At 37.9% G+C, this 17,574-nt stretch overlaps 1 protein-coding gene across 1 annotated transcript; it reads left to right on the top strand.

The window, feature by feature from the left end:
* The first annotated feature begins 11,901 nt into the window (after positions 1-11,901).
* On the top strand, positions 11,902-16,342 carry LOC131787320 (membrane-associated progesterone receptor component 2-like). The gene is made up of 2 exons (XM_059104433.2): positions 11,902-12,221; positions 14,436-16,342. The coding sequence occupies exons 1-2, from the start codon at positions 11,930-11,932 to the stop codon at positions 14,699-14,701; spliced, it is 558 nt and encodes a 185-aa protein (XP_058960416.1). The 5' UTR covers positions 11,902-11,929; the 3' UTR covers positions 14,702-16,342.
* The last annotated feature ends 1,232 nt before the right edge of the window (positions 16,343-17,574 follow it).

The raw sequence follows: 17,574 nt of genomic DNA, 5'->3' as shown, positions 1-17,574 counted from the left end.
AAAGAGGCCAGCAGTACTGAAAATATCGGGGTCACTTCGTGTGAAGAATTCGTGGTGTGAAGTTGCAGCTCTCTGTCCCGTGAATTTCTTTAAGGTAACTGCTGTAGCCCGTTGTTTCCTCTTAAGACGCGATTTGGTCGTTATTAGTTCGTTGATTTTCTAAATTTTAGCGTTATCTCTGCAGTAAGAACGAAATGGGCGATAAACCAGACGTATCTGAGGTGTCAACGTTCGATAAGAGCAAGTTGAAAAAGACTGAGACACAAGAGAAGAACACTCTTCCAACGAAAGAAAGTGAGTCTTATTTCGCTTAATTTTCCTTCCTAGAGAAATATTTTCGTGAGCTAAAGCTGAAAATACGTCAGTAAAGCAGCTATTTGCTCCTTTAGGGGTGTGTCATCTTGGGAACACTTTGAATTCGAGAGCGACACGTTTTTAAAATTCCGTACTCATTATTGTATCCAAGCTTCAATGCGCAGCGCGAGTCCCAAGCATCTTGGCTATAATTTTTCGTCGGGCTTCGTATATAATGCAAGCACCTTATCCGTCTTTTTGACACACCCTCTGTATTCTTTCGTTTCAGCAATTGACCAGGAGAAGAGCACCTAAGCCAAGAAATTATTGATCATAACCACTAGCGTGTTGTTAATGTTATTCAAAAATTTGTGTCCTTCTTTTTATGTTTGTGTCTGCCTTGGAGAAGTTGTGCGCTTGTAGGGAGATGAAGTTTATTAGCATAAAGTTTGTGATCCCTAAATCTGTAAAATTCAATTGTAGTCAAATTTATGGGAAAACGAAAACCATCTCGTCGATTTCCTACACTTGATGTATTCGTTCCACTTTCGTCGGCCTAGACAAACATAAATTGTAGTGAAATATTTTTGCACATTTTAAACAATAAAGTTGAATATTGAACTTGAAATTTGGGTATTTGTTTAGATTACTTTGCTGTTGCTGGGAAATGCGTAGAGAAATTGTAAAACAGTCTTTCGCAACCTTCGAACAATTGTACTAATCCTGTCTTCATCACACCAACATTTTTCTACCCAATTGGCCTGAAGTGCCCATTGATAGAGGTCGTTTACAAAACGACAAGAAAATCCCTGAGGACCTAAAATTATAGCTTTGTTATGCCAACTACTGCTGTGATTTTCCTAGCCAACACTTGAAAGCCTTGTGAATGTGAAAAAATTTTATAGATGAATTCCTTTTAAGGGAATTTTGCCAAGTGGTGTGATCAGCACAAAAAAAACTTCCTGCAGGAAATGACAGTCAAGGTATTAGATTACCTCGGGGTTCAGTTTAAAATATAATCCACATTTAGATGAGACTATTATTTTTTATTTAATTACATATTTCATCTGCATTGCAACAAGTGTTCAAAATATTTTAGAGACTGTTCTGATATATTAGTTACTTGAAACTAAAATGGTTTCTATCTCATTAGAATTGAGTTCCAAACAAATGTCAAAGAAATGCATCAAGAGTTATCTGATTAGGTAAGATTTCCACACAGCCCTGGCCATACTCATTATGCATGCAGATTTTGGATAGAGGTAACAATGAGGAAATCAGTAAAGTATCTCCAGGACTACTGCTTTTTATGGAGTAGAATAAGGCTGTATGGAAATGTTACCTAGGATTAAGTTGCACAGGAAGTTTGTAAGAATTTTGGCCATCATAGGAAGGTTGCTTGGCACTGAAATATTCTTCTCAATAGACCTACTTAACTTTTATTGTTTATTTTCCCAAGGTAGGTCTCACAGAAATTTCCGTCTTTGTCTTATGTAAATTATGCTTCCATGTGCACATGAATAAGAGGAAACTTATAAGATACAGTTCTCTAGAATAACACATGATCTACACTGGAGCAACAAAACATGCTTAAGCTGAAGAGGTCTATTCAAGACTTCATAGTTTCAAGTAGGTGAAGCTTTAAAATACACCGGAATGTAAATGAGTAATGCTCTGTTTGCATGAAGGGTTGGGTAACTTGCCCTTTGATCATTAGTGTTTGTGGGAGGTGAACTTTCTTGCTCGGTAGGACTTGATGCAAGCATGTAACTGAACTAGCCATTTATGTAACAAGTTATGAGTAGAGTAAAATGGTCACAAGGCGAGCAAAAGAGAAATTAAAAATCTTTATTCAAAATTTCCAATTGTCTTGTCCATGTAAGATGAAAGTGTGAGTGCCTCAGAGCTTGCTCACTTTAACTCCTCAATGAGCATACTGATTAAAGCAGCAGCATCTCAGGTTTGTTCCGTTGCAATGGCTTTCTTCAGTCCCAAATGTAACTCTTTTACATGCACTTCACCCACTTTTCCATGGGCAAATGCAGAAAAGTTGGTGAGACATGGAACAAAACTTGTAGCTAGAACACAGACACATTTGATACTCACTGGCACATGAAAATCTGCTTTCTGAAGAACAGTGTTTCAAAATATAAAAATACATTCCTTGAGAAAGGGGACATTGTAGGCCTCCATTCTCCCCGAGTTAACATCACAAGATAGTAATTTTATAGGGCTGCAGACACTATGTATTGCTTAAGATTATAATTTTGCGTGAGATAACCTTACTGTGTCAGACAGTCTTCCAAGTGGTAGACATCCCAAATGCTGAACCCAAACAGGGATCTTATTTCTTCCAGCAGCGACCAACTAGACTGTTGTTTGCTAAGTACAGAATCCAGCAGGGGTTCACAACTTCAGACACCCTTAATGGAAAATGATGGATATATTATAATCAATATGCCAAAGTTGTATAATTTGATTGCGTAGATGCTGGGTAACTCAGGAAAGGTGAAGGAGATCTTTTCATGAAAAAATGTATTTTAGTTGTTGGCTAGGAAACATTTTTATGAATATTTCCATGGCTTTTTATGTTATTGCCAACATTGATTGACAATCCTGCTTTGTTGCCTTGTTGGGTGTCTGGGATTATTAAGTTAAACCTTATCAATCCAAGGAATTCTCTAAACACCAGGACATCTTTGTGAACAAATCAGTAATTAAAATGGTGGTTGTTTTGGTGTAAAACAAATTGATAGCAAATCATAAATAGAGTCAGCATTGGGGCCCTGATTGATAGATTGGAAGCTGAACTTCAGGATGCGTGCAGGAATTCATTGCCTTTTCCGCCTGAGAATTTCGGTATATGAGATCATTGGACCGAAGAAATCTGATCTGACCCTGTTCGGTTTTAGCTAGCTGAACAGTCGGCGCCTATACCTACCAGATAATAACAAAAAGCTGACTGCGAGCAAAATTTGCATAAATCGTAACTCGACACATCCAGACGTGTTTAAAACCATTTTCGCTTAAAATGAAAGCTGTGATCTGTGTTATACATAATTTATATCAGGCTTAAAACGCGGATTAATTGACGCGACTACTGTGTCGTATGATGTCTTGTGTTTTTCACAGAGACCCATGCGGAAATCACACTACCCCGTGCCACGTAGGCAAAAAAGTAGCGCAGTAATTTCCTGACTTCAACCTTTCAGTATATTTAAAAGTGATGGTTATTTCTCATTCGTTATCAGAAATTCCACTTTTGGGAGACGTCACAAACTGATTACATCTGCGGCATATTAAAATGGTCAAACCTCGTGTCTGCCATTAGCCGTGTCGCCAGTGTGATCATTTGTTTTGTCTCTCGGTTTCATTGCTGTATTTATCCAATGATTGGCGAATGTAACAAAGTTAATTGAGCCATTCGTTCAACTTTACTGTAAGAGAATAAAAACCATCATAGTAAAAAAATAAGATATTGATAGCTTCAAAGTATGGAAATTAAAATATAATATTTACTGAGGAAAGGAAAAAAATAGTTACATAGTATTTATGAAGTTGTCATTTTCGATGGAAAGAAAAATCGAAAACCTGTTCAATTTGTCGAAGAAGCTTTAGCTAAATGTTTAGAGTCATAACAGATATTGTTGTTTTAAGCCTTTTTTTCTTTTGTCTCTTGTCGAGCCAAAATACCACAAAAGAAAAAAAAAACTTCCTCTCGTATCTGACCACACCCAAGAGAAAAGCTTTTTAAATACTTTTGGCCCTTAAGTGGCTAAAATTATCCGTGGTTTGACATCTCAAAAACATGTTTTTTAAGTCGGAGTAATTAATGAAAAATTGGCCTTCTAGACTGGTATTTGCATTCGAACGAGACTTCTTTTTTTTTCCGATTTGATTTTTTTTACTCTTTATCATTTGTGCATTTATGTAATGTGATCAGGATTGAAAATTGACGAGAAGATTCCTAAAAGTGCATCTCTTCGTCTATTGTTTTCCTATTTTACGAAAGTCACGTATCTGGCTTGGCTGATCATGCAAGTGCATTCAGTGGTAAGCCAGCTTTCTTGAAATTTCCTACACTCATCGGAAATAGAACAATAGGCCCTTTTACAAAGCTTTGAGACCCCCCTTTGTAGTTTTAAAGTCCAAACATTGAAATTTTTTGATCATCGCAACTTTTGAGTGGCTTACACTAGGTTCATTTTGGTAACTATTATAAAATAAAGTCGTTGTAGTAGTTTAAAACACTAGATATTTACTTTTTCTAGTCAACGTACTGCCGCAAAAAATGCTGAAAAATCTATTTCCGTTGAATTACCCTTGTTTTGCATTACCAGGCTACCGCGGCCGCGTATTTGAGGACTAATTCTATCAAAAGTTTAGAGATGCTGATTTGGTCGATGATTGATGAGCCCAAATTAAGGTCAATGTGCCCCCAGCGAGCCAATCCTATGCTCGGCTCTTTGCCTATCTGCAGTTAGTACAGGATGAGAAATCTAATCGGGTTGGATTTCAAATAATTCCAACCATAGCTTAAATCAAAACACTCCCTAGTCATCGGGTCATTATTATTAAATCTACCATGTTGACTCCTGCTTCACTGTTGAACAACGACAGTCGACCAAGTTGTTGGAGGGGAGGGGAGGGGATAATGTAGTGGATATATCATCAGCAAAAGGAGTGGATCAAATCCCAGCGAACTGAGAAATCGCGTGATGTAGGCGCATGCAATACGAGAGGTGGACGGTGTTCATCCTGTCGTCACCTGAAATTAACTTGATTTGCTTGTTATGGTAATATCGTGGTTTTATCACCTGACCTTTATTGGCTGTCTAGAGATTTAAGCACATGATGTACACAACTTTTCTAACGTCACACGAGAGAGAAAAATGATACCCAATTTGGTCCAAGATTAGTAGCAAAGCTGACATGGAAGTAATATCATATCATATAGTTCAGTATCTTTACTTCCTTTATGGGAGCCCACGATTATTTAGCTCAAGGGGTGGCGACCATGCGTACAAGTGCACACAGGCGAACCGATCAGCAATATCAAGAATGTATTTTTAAACATGTTTATTCCTTTGATTTTTTGTCTGATTGTTTTTGTTATTGGCAGAAACAAAACATGGAATAGGCGACTCTCACAGAGTTCTCCTTATTACATCGCCCATGATGTATGCTGCGGAATCAAATATGAGAAACGCTATTCAGTTCAATGATGAGTCTCAAAGTCCAACTTAGCTACAGAAGTGACTGGAAAATCACAGATGACAAATTAAATGCCGAGGTCACCTGATAGTGAAACAAATATAGAAAAATATTCTCGGCAAGACTACGCAAGCCACCAGTTTTATCTGAAATTTATTCTTCTCTCCACTTTGCGATTGGTAAGGCAATCTGTGGCAATCTGTTCTGTTGAAATAGGTGGCATCATGAGGGGGATGAGATTTTCACCTCTGGCAATAAATTAACTTCCTATTCGTTCCCAAGGTCCTCTCCCTTCCTACCTCCAGGAAGACACGTGACCAGCCGCCACCAGGGTCCTTTCGCGGGGGTCCCCAATAGGTTTTTCGGGATCCGGAATTGGGCGTATTTAAAGACTGGGATCCGGGAATTTAAAGCAAGAGGGGAGCGCGAGGTGCGGGATTGCTGTTATGAACGGGAATCGGCAATTTTGAGGAGCGGGATTCGGGAAATAATCACTTAAACGAACCGAGAACTGGGATGTTCGATGTCAGGCAGCCGGCGGCCGATGTCGAGAATTTATGAAGGAATTGATCTCCTCAGTCCATGAAAAGCACCAGGCGCAGATGCTCCCTAGCATTAAAGTGGTGGCCGGGCTGTTCAGCGACAATCTTCAGTTATTGCGCGAGAATGACAATTATATCAGTAGCGAAGTTGCCAATTTACCCTAAATGGCTCACAGGGTAAGTTGCCAATTTACCCTAAATGGCTCACAGGGTAACGTGACATGTAAGACTGCTGTGTCCATTGAAATGCTTAAGAAAGTAGCAAATTTCAGAATTATACCGATATGACGCTGTTGACATGCTGAGTTGCATTACACTAGACGTGAAGAATATTCACTCGGTTGTGCATCACAAAGATAAACTGTTCACGGTGTTAAATTACCAAAGAAACTTTGGAAGTGCAACCAAAGAAGGCGTAAAGAGGGCAACCCATCGGGTGGTGTGCTATATTACAGATCCAAATTCTTGGTATCCTGTACCCGAACGTGCCGTGATCCTGACGGCCATCCAACAGTAGTACTTCGAGGAGCAACAAGAAAACAGCGGGAAACGAGACGAAGAGGAAGATGGAATATTTGAGCACGATTCCCCGAGTGATGATGGTGACATTCCATCTTTGGAAAGAGAGGCTGATTTTCACCTCAGAAGAGGTTCCCGCTTCTGAAGAAGTATTCGTTTCAACAGCAGAATTGTGTTCAGTCAATTCTTCTTTATCTCCCTTGTTATGGAACTATGAGATTGCCGTCACCTTTTGTGTTTTATGCACTTGTTGACATTGTTATTCGTTTCTTTGATACTGCATGACCTGTTTGTACTTATACGTTTGTCCGTGATCGAATTTTAACGGAAGGAAGTCATTACCATGTCTAGAGCGTACGCTATTCGAACAATACTTGGAAAACTTCTAAAATGTACGATATCATCATTTTGATGAAAATAGATCAACATACGCCTTACGGTGTCCAAAGACTTCAACAGATCAATGCTGGTTGAGAAAATCATCACCAACCGAAATGGCCCTCCTAGGTATAGGAAATCGACTAGGACAACATTGTATGATCGGGATCGGGATTGGCCGGCATAAACCGTCTAACTAACCATCTCCTCAAAAAAGTACATGAACACTAGGGCTCCAAGCTGAATTTTCTTCAAAGTCACCATGATGCGGCCTTGCATCCTTACATCCTTGTATCCTGAATTATGCTTTTGTGGCAATTTTTACAACGAAAATGACAAATCATTGATAGCACTGTATGGTAACCATGCTTTAACCCTTTGATCCTTACGGGTGACAAGCATCTAATTTCTCCTAAGTCAAACATTCAGGTCATAGGAATCAAAGAAATGATCCCAAACTTAAGAAACTCTCGATTGTTACACAGCTTCTCCTTGTCAGTACCTCAGGGAAATGTACAGAGAACAGTATGAAGAAAATACATACTGATGTTAGGGTGCCAAGGGTTAAGATTAAACCGTAAAGGCCACTAAGAAATAAAATGGTTGCTTAATGACTGCCAAATACCGCAACAAGTTAAGTGGTCAAAGTGTTTTTCTCTTCCCCATGCATGGCGACTAAAAAAAGGATCTCAGCTTGGAGTGCTAATTAATTTCCAGGTACTCAATGCTTTTTCCATTTTCTCTCTGGAAAACGTTGGAGATGACATTTCCGAGTTACTGGCAGAATCAGTAATCGCGATGGTTCAAATTCGTGTCATTAGAGCTCGATTAACTTTCTCTACAGCGCATGCTTCGCGAAATAAAAGAGAAAAACAAAAATTTTCTACGTCCCTGAAGTTATACTAAAGATATGAAAGAGAGAAACCATTGGAGAAGACGCAATAATGTGAAGATATGATTGTTACTTAAAACGCAAATTGAAGAGGAAGAAAATTAAAAAAAGGATAGATAAATGGACGGTTGAAAAATTAGATGGATGGGCGAACGAATACAAACGAAAGAATCAATTTAACTCAACAAATTTTATCATATGATTTTCAATTTCATTCAAAAGTTTAATCATTTAAACCAGAATTTAAAAACCTCATTTTTTAAAAAAATCCATTTACGAAAAAAGAGGCTAGATTCCAACTAGTCCAACAATATATTAAACTTATTAAAAGAACCACAAAATTTGGCTAAAATAAAAACCTCGAATCTTCTTAAAATTCCAAACAAAAGGGTGACAAAGTTTCGTGAACGAAAGCTCAGAAATAAGCAACTTAAATTCTGCGAAAATAAACAAGAAAAAATACACGAAAAATTTTCACGTCAGTTTTTTTATTGTCGAGGTTAGAGTTCTTAGACGTGATTGGCTAATTTGTGAAATCACGTGCACCGTGCACACAAAGTGGGAAGAGGGAGGGAAAATTGTTACTTAAAATTTAAAAAACGAAAGAGATTTTCTACACTTTTGTAATTATGTTAGTGATAAAAAGAATTTTAGGCGAGTTGTTTCACGAGCTCCAAAGATAACCTTTAAATTCCACTGGTTTATCACAGGATCATAACCATGTGGCCAATAAACAGTGGATCTCAGTGGAGATTATCATGTGATCAGCATGTGACATTATCTCGTCAACCAATCAGTGTCATTCATTTTAGGTTTCAGCACGCCTTTAGCGCGCGCGTGATGACGTCATAGTGGCTTAAGGTATAAAATTGACGCACGTTACCAGACCCGTCATTTCCCTGATGCCGTTGCTTGAGTAACTTAGGCCGATTTTTCGCAAAGAATTGAAACTTGACAGGGTCAGAAATGAGATTCAGCAATGCTTGAAAGAGAAGACAAAGGTGAGCTAAGATTAACCGGTTAAAAACTTTTTCAGACTGCATTTGATTTTGCGCGCTTTTGCGCTTTTTGGAACTCCTACGAATGCCTGGGCTTTCAACTTTTTTTTCTTCAGCCGTTGTCCTTTATGACGTCAAGCGCACGTTACCCAGGCCATACACATTTAACATCTGTGCGAGATCTGGGATTGCGCATGATGCAGTGCCTAGCGGAAACCATGGTGACACATTTTACGACTTTGTGTAAGGCTCTAAATGTTTGATTTGCTTTCCAATAATATAAACTCCATGAGACGAAACAAGGACTCCCATACTTTATGCACTGCTATTAATATGAGTTACGATTGGGCTTGTTAAATCTAAATCTCTCCCAAAACTCCTTTCTGCGAAAATACGAGGACTTAGCCGTACGGCTTAGAGCGCTTTTCTAGTGAATGTCGCAAACGAAACCAAATTTATTGCGAAGGCCAATCCGTCAGAAGAAAGTAAAATACTTTTAAAAGAAAATGAAAGCTCAAGGAAAAACCAACCAGCTTGCTAAATGCCTAAGATAACATATTTAGAAGCAGCAGTTCAGCGATTGGTTTTCGGTATGACTTAATTTAAATGCGAATGGAAATCCATATAAGTTCTAATATCGAGTTATTTTAAAGTACAATCTATACTTTCTTTGGAGGTACTTTTAATCAAAAAGCTAAAGAATAGTTTTTGGTCTTAACCGGCCCTAGAGACTTAATACCAATCTTTCGCTAATTCCTTCTGGAATCTCTAGAATTACCTATTTGGTACCATGATTGGTTTTTTCTTTTTTTTCCCGCTTGTACTGAGGTCTCACCAAAACAATGTTTTTACAGGGTAAATTTGCTCTGACGAAAGGCTCACGCTCGAAACGCCAGCTTTGAAATTCTTTACGGTGGCCAATTTACGTTATAGACTCATTTGATGATACCAAATTACCCTGTTACACTCTCCCACCGATGCAGCACCACAGTTCCTTGAGAAACTTACCCTATTTATTCAATTGTTTTGTGCAGCTGGTGATACTTTTACTGTCGCTTTAGTTTCACAACTTGAAAGAAGTCATTCTAGCTGCCAGAGGATCCTAGGAGGGTAAGCCGTCAATCGAAAAACAGCCCAAATAAAAAAATTTAGCCGTTAGGCGTAAAAATTGACCAATTATAAAACGTTAACTCTTAAAAGTGACTAGCATCTAATTTCTCCTTACCATATCACCCCTGAATCAAACATGAAAGTTATGAGAATAGAAGAGGTGATCACCAACTAAAGCTGCTCTTGACAGTTAAACAAATTCTCCTTGTCAGCCTCTTTGGAAATGTATGAAGAAAAGTAGGGAGAATATGCATACTTATGTTAGGGTGTAAAGGGTTAAATATTTTTTTGTTAACCATAACAGAAAGAAATAAACGTAACCATCAGCCGTAAAATGGACAAAATTTTAAAAGCCGTCACCCCATTGAGACCTTCCCACCAGTGTGATTTGAAAATTAAGTACAGTTTCCAGTTAATTTATGGAAGAAAGCGCTACATGCGAAAGGTCGATCCTTGTTCTCCATAAATAAACCGTCTGCTCTTGTTGTAAAATGTTATTACGCAATAACCTTTAACTGTATTTCTGTAAACGTACTATTTTTAAACTTAAATAGAACACCACCTTATAAACATATTGTTTTCATTGTTTTCCTCGTTCTTGTGTCTTTTTTTTCTCGATTGTTTTACGTCAACTGTGTCTTCCACACTAAGTAAGAGCGGGGAACTTTTTTTTTTTGTAACTTAAATCGTATAATCACAGAATGAAATTTTCTAGGCACAATTTTACCTAATTAAAGATATTAAGTTAACTGTGAATATATGAAAATCATAAAGGTGAACTGCAGATAAAGACGCGAATATGAAAGCGATCTTAGCAGTAATGAACACTACTTGAGGAGTAGTGAAAATAAGGCCTGAAAAAAAAATACACGCCTGTAACTAGCTCCCAGTTGGCTTGTTAGCTCAGTTGGTGCTACTGAGCTAACAAGCCAACTGTATACTGCACCGGTATCGCAGAGGTCGTGGGTTCAAACCCCGTACAGGCCTGAATCCATCCCATCCCATCATCCGAGAGGGAAGGACAACATACGCCGGGCACTCCTGCCATGAGGGCAAAGGGGAGTTCGCGAGTGATTTCCTTCTTTGGATGAAAAGTCAGAAGCACTGCCATGCTGGGCAACCATGAATGAACTTCGTCGCTTACTCATCAGAGATATTTGAATATATGTCAATGAGCTTAATGAAAAAGTCATTATATATCGCCTGACCAGGGGGGGAGTATTTTGGGGGATCACATTGTTTTCAGGGGAACAGAGGGGAGATTAGTCATCGCCAACGCTGTATGAAGAAGAGACTGACTGGCAATTAGCTTCCAATGAGAGGGTTGGGGGTGGTGGTGGGGAATAGGAATATTACAGAGCCTGGGATAAGGAAAATTACATCGTGACATGAAAAAAATCCACTGGCGCCCCCTCCCTCCCAGGCGGGAAATAACAACCGGTCTCTGAGAATGTCAGGAAGATCAGAGAGTCTGCAGAGGCCGGAGGTTTTTGCCCGGGAAATCCACCCAACATGGATAGGGCAGGGACTTTGTTCGTGGACGTTTTAAATTCTCTTATGTAACGGGAGCACAATCACAGAGCGTTCATACTTGTCAAAACTTTTGCAAGAAAGTTTTTCAGTCGGAACATCTTGCCACAACATGTTTTGTACTAAAATACTACACTTGCTCTTGTGTGGGCCATCCTTTACTGATTAATATTTCGGAACGAGCAGATAGTTGCTTTAGCCCAAGGCAATTTATACCTTTTTAGTCAAATCAGGTCATGCGCTGCTCCTTAAAAAAGTTATTTCCGGCTCTTTGTTTCTGACAATAAATACAACGTTCGATTCGGCGCACCAGTAATTTAGATCTCTGTTTCAACACGTACACTTTTTTTCTCTGATTTCAAGAGGAGACACGCTTACAACATGTGACCACAATTACCCACAATCCCTAGGCTTTTTATCTGTGACGCGCTCTACGTAGGGATTTTTTCAAAATGGACCTCGACAAGGTCGTGTCATCGGTGTTAAACTTTATTAAATCTCTTTCTTCCCCTGTGCAAATCATTGGATTGCTTGTTATTGTAATAATTATTCGAAAAATTGTGCAATCTAGATTTAGGAAACCGCCTCCCCCTCCTCGTGAAAAACCTCTCGAACCTATGAAGAAACGAGACTTCACTCCTGAAGAGTTGGTAGAATACGATGGGGTGAAGCAAAAGCGTGTCTTGCTGGCTGTCAACGGCAAAGTTTTTGATGTCACTCGAGGAAAAGACTTCTACGGTCCAGGTTAGTCTCAAAAATGATTTGTGTTATTGAAATACCTAGAAATGTACCAGAAATATTTGAAAGAAGTTTGCTATCGATCGTTTTGTGTACGATTTGATTAGTTTGCAGTAAACGATGTTTTCTTGTCGGAAAATTTCAAGTTGCAGGGGTTACTTGGTTGGGGTACTCAGTGTTCTCTATTTCTAGTTAAAAAAAATGCAGAATCTTTCATGACGCGATGTTGAAGAAATTGCGAAATCCTGTCTGGGTGATCAGGAAGACGAAACTTGCAAACGGTTCTTGCAAACTGATGGCAGGATTCCCGTTTCAGATTCTTACTTTGCGGGCGTCATCTAGCCAGACGGCTTTGCTTTTCACTGAAAATAACTTATCTCCTTAATCATTGGCAAACTGAATTTCACGGCCATGTTTTTTAAGTACAAAACACTAAACCCAACGTGCTCAAAATTGGCGCTCTCTCTTAAGTTTCGTCTTTTGTTTGCTTTTGAATGCATTGTTATTTAAATTATTGTTAGGGTATTAAAAACGTTCATTCTTAGGACTGTTTCGTGCTAGCGTATCTAATGGATCTCTGCAACTATGTGACTTTTCCTGTTTGTATGTTAAAAGTGACTGGTTCAAGCGCATCAGATTCAATTTTACAGTCACGATGAAAAATCACATCAAAATTGTGTTGGATCGAAGCACAGTATAACTTTCTTGTAATTCAAACCACTTGGGATGTGAGGAGAAATTAATAGTCGAGCGGATATAAGCTAACGGATTTTATGCTCTCAATATTCTATTGTTATGCTCTCAATGCTATATGGCGTGTTTTTAAAATTGTGTCATTCAAGGTTACTAGATATCTTCTGTTACAAGGTCAGGTCTTGGCAAGGGCACAGTCGTGATCTCGTTTTTCATTAAAAAAAATATGTTTTCTGCTATGAGTGGTTTATTTTGCATGACTATGCAGTCATTTTTTGATAGTGTTTTTGTCAGTAAATGCTTCAAGACCTAGAAAGCACCTTGAAAGAATGTTCATGTTATTAATATAAGCAGCAGTGTGGTTTAAGTCCAGAATAAAGAGTTTAAGGCTGAAGTTTTGATTTTCAGCCTTTCGTCTTTTGCTCTGACAATGGGCTAGCATCTGAAACATCAAGTTAGGAAACTCTTTATGTTGGCCAATTTACATTGTCTACTCTGTTTATAAATCCAAATTATCTTGTAATACCCTCCACCAATGCAGCACCTCAGTTTCCTCAGATACTCACCCCTTTCATGAAGTCCTGAATACCCTGCTAGTTGAAATGTGGCTCTCACAGTCTTGAAGTTTTCATAATTGAGGTCTGATTGGGGCCACAATCATGGTCTTTTGATTAAAATAACTGTTTGGATGAGTATTACTTGACAGTTTGAGCTTTACTTTTAGTGATAAGTATCAAGGCAGAGGTTTGCTAGCTGCTGGAGCTATTGCGTGTAAACTGAATGTTGTAACTGGATTACCATATTTTGCCTTCCTTCAAAAATTTTTCACTAGATATGATTTAAAAGAACAATGCATGTAAAAATTAGCAGCCTACTCTTATAACAGAATTGATCTAATGAAAAGTAAGGAATAGATACTGTTTTTTCAGTTCTTACTGCAAGTTATGGACCAACTTTTTCCACTCGGATTTATGGCCCAAGCCCAAAGAGCATGAGCCATGAATTGGCAATTCTATTGTTTTCTTGCTTGGGCAACTCTTTATAGGTCTCAGCTTGCTCACAAACATTAACATTATTTAGAACTTGTCATTCTGAACCTGGTCCCTATAAAATTGGAAGAAGAAACTTATTAAATAAAAATTTATTTTCTGATTAAAATGCTTGAGTCCAAACTGGGTAAATAAGGATGTTCCAGTCATATCAATTTAAATACAACATTTGGCTTTGAATTAAGCTAATTCCAACCAAAAGTGGAAATTTTCCAGTACTAAAAGCTCAAAAGACTTTAACTAAACTCCAAAAAAATATAGGTTTCTAGGAAATTTTGTCATAAACCTCATTGTCAGGTTCAAGTTCTCTGAATATGACAGGCTAATTAATCAGATCACCATGTTGCACACGAATTAAAAAATGAAAACATACCAAGAAGAAGGGAAACAGAAAATTGTCTTTCAAAATACATTCATGAAAACTTAAAAAAAAAAAACTTAAATAATACTTAATTGTAATTCCCTTGCAATCTTACAGGGGGTCCTTACAGTGTCTTTGGCGGACATGATGCAAGTAGAGGTCTGGCAACTTTTTCAGTCGGAAATGATGCTGTCAAAACTGAGTATGACGATTTGTCAGACCTTAACAGCATGCAGATGGATTCCTTGCGGGAATGGGAAACACAATTTTTGGAGAAGTATGACATGGTTGGACGCCTGCTGAAACCAGGCGAAAAACCCCAACAGTATGATGAATCAGAAACAGAGGAAGAAGATGGAAAAGGAGATAAGAAAGAACAATAGAAGATTGAAGAAGAACTCTCTAGGAATTTCGAAGGATGTGAAAAGAGAAAAGTTGCATGAGGAAACTGTGTCAGTGAACATATAGCCCAGTAGTTATACGAAAGAGAAATTATCCAATGTACAGAGGCATGTTCAGGAATTTGACATTTATTTTTAACAGTCAAGTGATACTTTGCTAGTTATTGAAATTGTTCATGAATGTGTTTTGGGATCGAGGTCAGTATCTGAGCAGCTGTGCACCTACCCCCTCCTAGACTCAATTTTAACCCTAACTCAATATTAACCCAAACTTTCTATAAATTGACTGTTATTGGGCTATGGGAGGGGTATGTGTGCAGATACTGACATTTATCTGTGTTTTGCATGGTGTTAGTCACTTTTAAATAGATTTTACTCTGGCTTTTCATTCCCCAGTCTGAAATAATAATAAGTTATTTGTCTTCTCCTTCATACTGGCCAGTGAATGTTAACACTTGAAGATAAGGACAGGTGAATGCATAGATCAACCAATAATGACCAAAAAAAAATGATTACTTTAAAGATATTAGTATTGTTATGTTTTAAAATACATTTACTATTGCAACCTACACCAGCTCCCATTTGGGTGTGAGTGAGTCTACTTGGACACAACATGTTTCAAGAGGTAAAAGGTTGTGTTCTTCACATCTTGAAAGAACAGATCATGCTAGGGACAAGTACATAGGGATGTGCTTGTTACAAATGGGAGATATAGAGAGAATTTTTTGAGAGACAGGATGATGGCAAGAAGTCCCAGTAGCTAAACTGGAATTGTTCTTCACTGTCCATCTGTCTTACATGAGTGGTTGTCATCCCACATCATCATTGTAACATGAGTCTCTCACATCAGTAAAAACTGGAGATTAGAAAAAGAAACTTGGCAGCTTAATTTACAAAATTTCATTGTATTTCTTTCAATGGTTCAGGAAATTTTCAGTTGAGTGTCAAAAGCCTGGAAAACTTGTGTCAAAAAATTATTAGACGCTAGAATGAAACCAATCTTGGTCAGCTTTGTTCTCATTGGTTTTAGGTTATTTACATATTATCTGATTTTCCTCAAATTCTTATCAACCTCTCGTAAAATTTGCCTTTGCTCTGATTGGCCAGCAAGCATGCATGAGAACACACAAACTTGTCAGGTAGGTGTTATCTTGAACTAACACCAAATTCTCATAACTAATTTACAAGGAAATGTGTAGTAGCTACCAGGGAGAATTAATTACCAGATCTTGGGAGTTAATGGGTTAGCAATTTCTTGTAAGATTAATACTAGAGCAAAAAGGGATGCATTGGGATTTTTTTAAAGTTAACAACCAATTATTTTCAGATTACTGCCTCGGAAACAATAAATTATTGCATGTAACTAAATTCCAGTGATATTTAAGTGGGTGATTCAAGCACATGAATTAATTACGGTACCTTAGTATTTGTCTTGCGGACTTGACAGTCCTGTAAAGTGAGTGCAGAAATCTTACGTGCATTGTGAATACTAGAAGGATAGAAAGGAGAATCCACCCTTGAAGACATGTAGCAGGCAAAAGAATTTGTAGAGCAAGTACTAGACAACTTAGCTCAACGCTGTGGGTTTACTTTTGTTAAATAAACATGTAACTTGGTTAAGTATTCTCCTAGTTTGTGCTTATTTACATTTCAACCCTTTACACCTTACACTAATATGATACCGTATTTATTCACCTATAAGCCAAGCGATTTTTCCAACAAATTAAACTGAGAACAGGTAAATTCTCACCAAGGTAGGGGGTTCGGCTTATAGCCGAGTATTTTCGCCAAAAAAAAATTAGCATTCTCTATATATTTCCTGAGTAAAGAGAAGCCACTGGCTTTAACCCTTTAAGAGTGATTAGCATCTAATTTCTGTTTACAACATCATACTCAATCACACAGGGTTTTTCAAGAATAATGGAAATGGTCACCAACTGATGAAGCTCTTGATTGGTAAACAAATTCTTATTGTCAGCACCTTGAGAAATACAAAGATAACAGTATGCAGAATGTGCATACTGATGTTGGGGTGTAAATGGTTAATGTGCTAAAGTTCTCAACAGTGCAAAAGTTTGTGACTAAAACATTTGGGCCACATTGTTCAAGTAAGATAGGTCCTAATTCAGGTTTGACAGGTATGTAAAACTGTGTTCCTTGCATACAGCCAACCTGTGATTAAATTAAACTCATTACAATTTTAACAGCCTAGCCTTACCCCTTTAAATCCATTAAGTGACCAAGACAGAATTTCTCCTCTCAATATTGATACAATATGAAGCAGAGAAGTGATGAGAATAAAGTAAAATATCAATTATGGGATTACTAACTGATCTAATACCAAATTCTCCATACTAACATAATGAGAATCATTTGGCAAACAGTAAGGAGATTTTAGCTCTCAAGATCTCGTTAGTAATTCTCTCTACTGTCTGATATACAATTCTTATGATATCAATTTGGAGAGTTTGGTATTGGATCAACTGATAATCCCCTACTTGATATTTTACTTTATTCTCATCACTTCTATGCATGATATTGTATTGATGTTGTAAGGAGAAATGTTCTCTTGGTCACTCATGGGAGTTAAAGGGTTACCCTTTAACTCGCAGAGGTGATTAACATGAAACTTCTCCTCATAATATCCATACATTATCCAGCAAACAGGTAATGAGAATACTGAAACTTATCAGATAGAAGTTGTTATCCTGATCTAACACCAAATTCTCATAACTAATTTACAAGAAAATGTGTAGCAGCTAAAGAGAAGAATGAACAAGAAGTTCTTGGGAGTTCAAGGGCAAAGTTATGAGGGCAAAGTTTGCTACTCAAGCAGGTCCTTTCCATGCAAGAAC

This window comes from Pocillopora verrucosa, chromosome 14, assembly GCF_036669915.1.
Source record: "Pocillopora verrucosa isolate sample1 chromosome 14, ASM3666991v2, whole genome shotgun sequence".
NCBI lineage: Eukaryota > Metazoa > Cnidaria > Anthozoa > Scleractinia > Pocilloporidae > Pocillopora > Pocillopora verrucosa.
The sequence above is the reverse complement of the archived record's forward strand: the minus strand, read 5'-3'. Positions and strand labels throughout refer to the sequence as shown.

Excerpts from the sequence above, each read along its gene's own strand:
- LOC131787320 (XM_059104433.2), top strand. The coding sequence starts at position 11,930 with ATGGACCTCGACAAGGTCGTGTCATCGGTGTTAAACTTTATTAAATCT. Across the intron at positions 12,222-14,435 it reads AAAAGACTTCTACGGTCCAG|GGGGTCCTTACAGTGTCTTT; the intron begins GTTAGTCTCAAA and ends GCAATCTTACAG.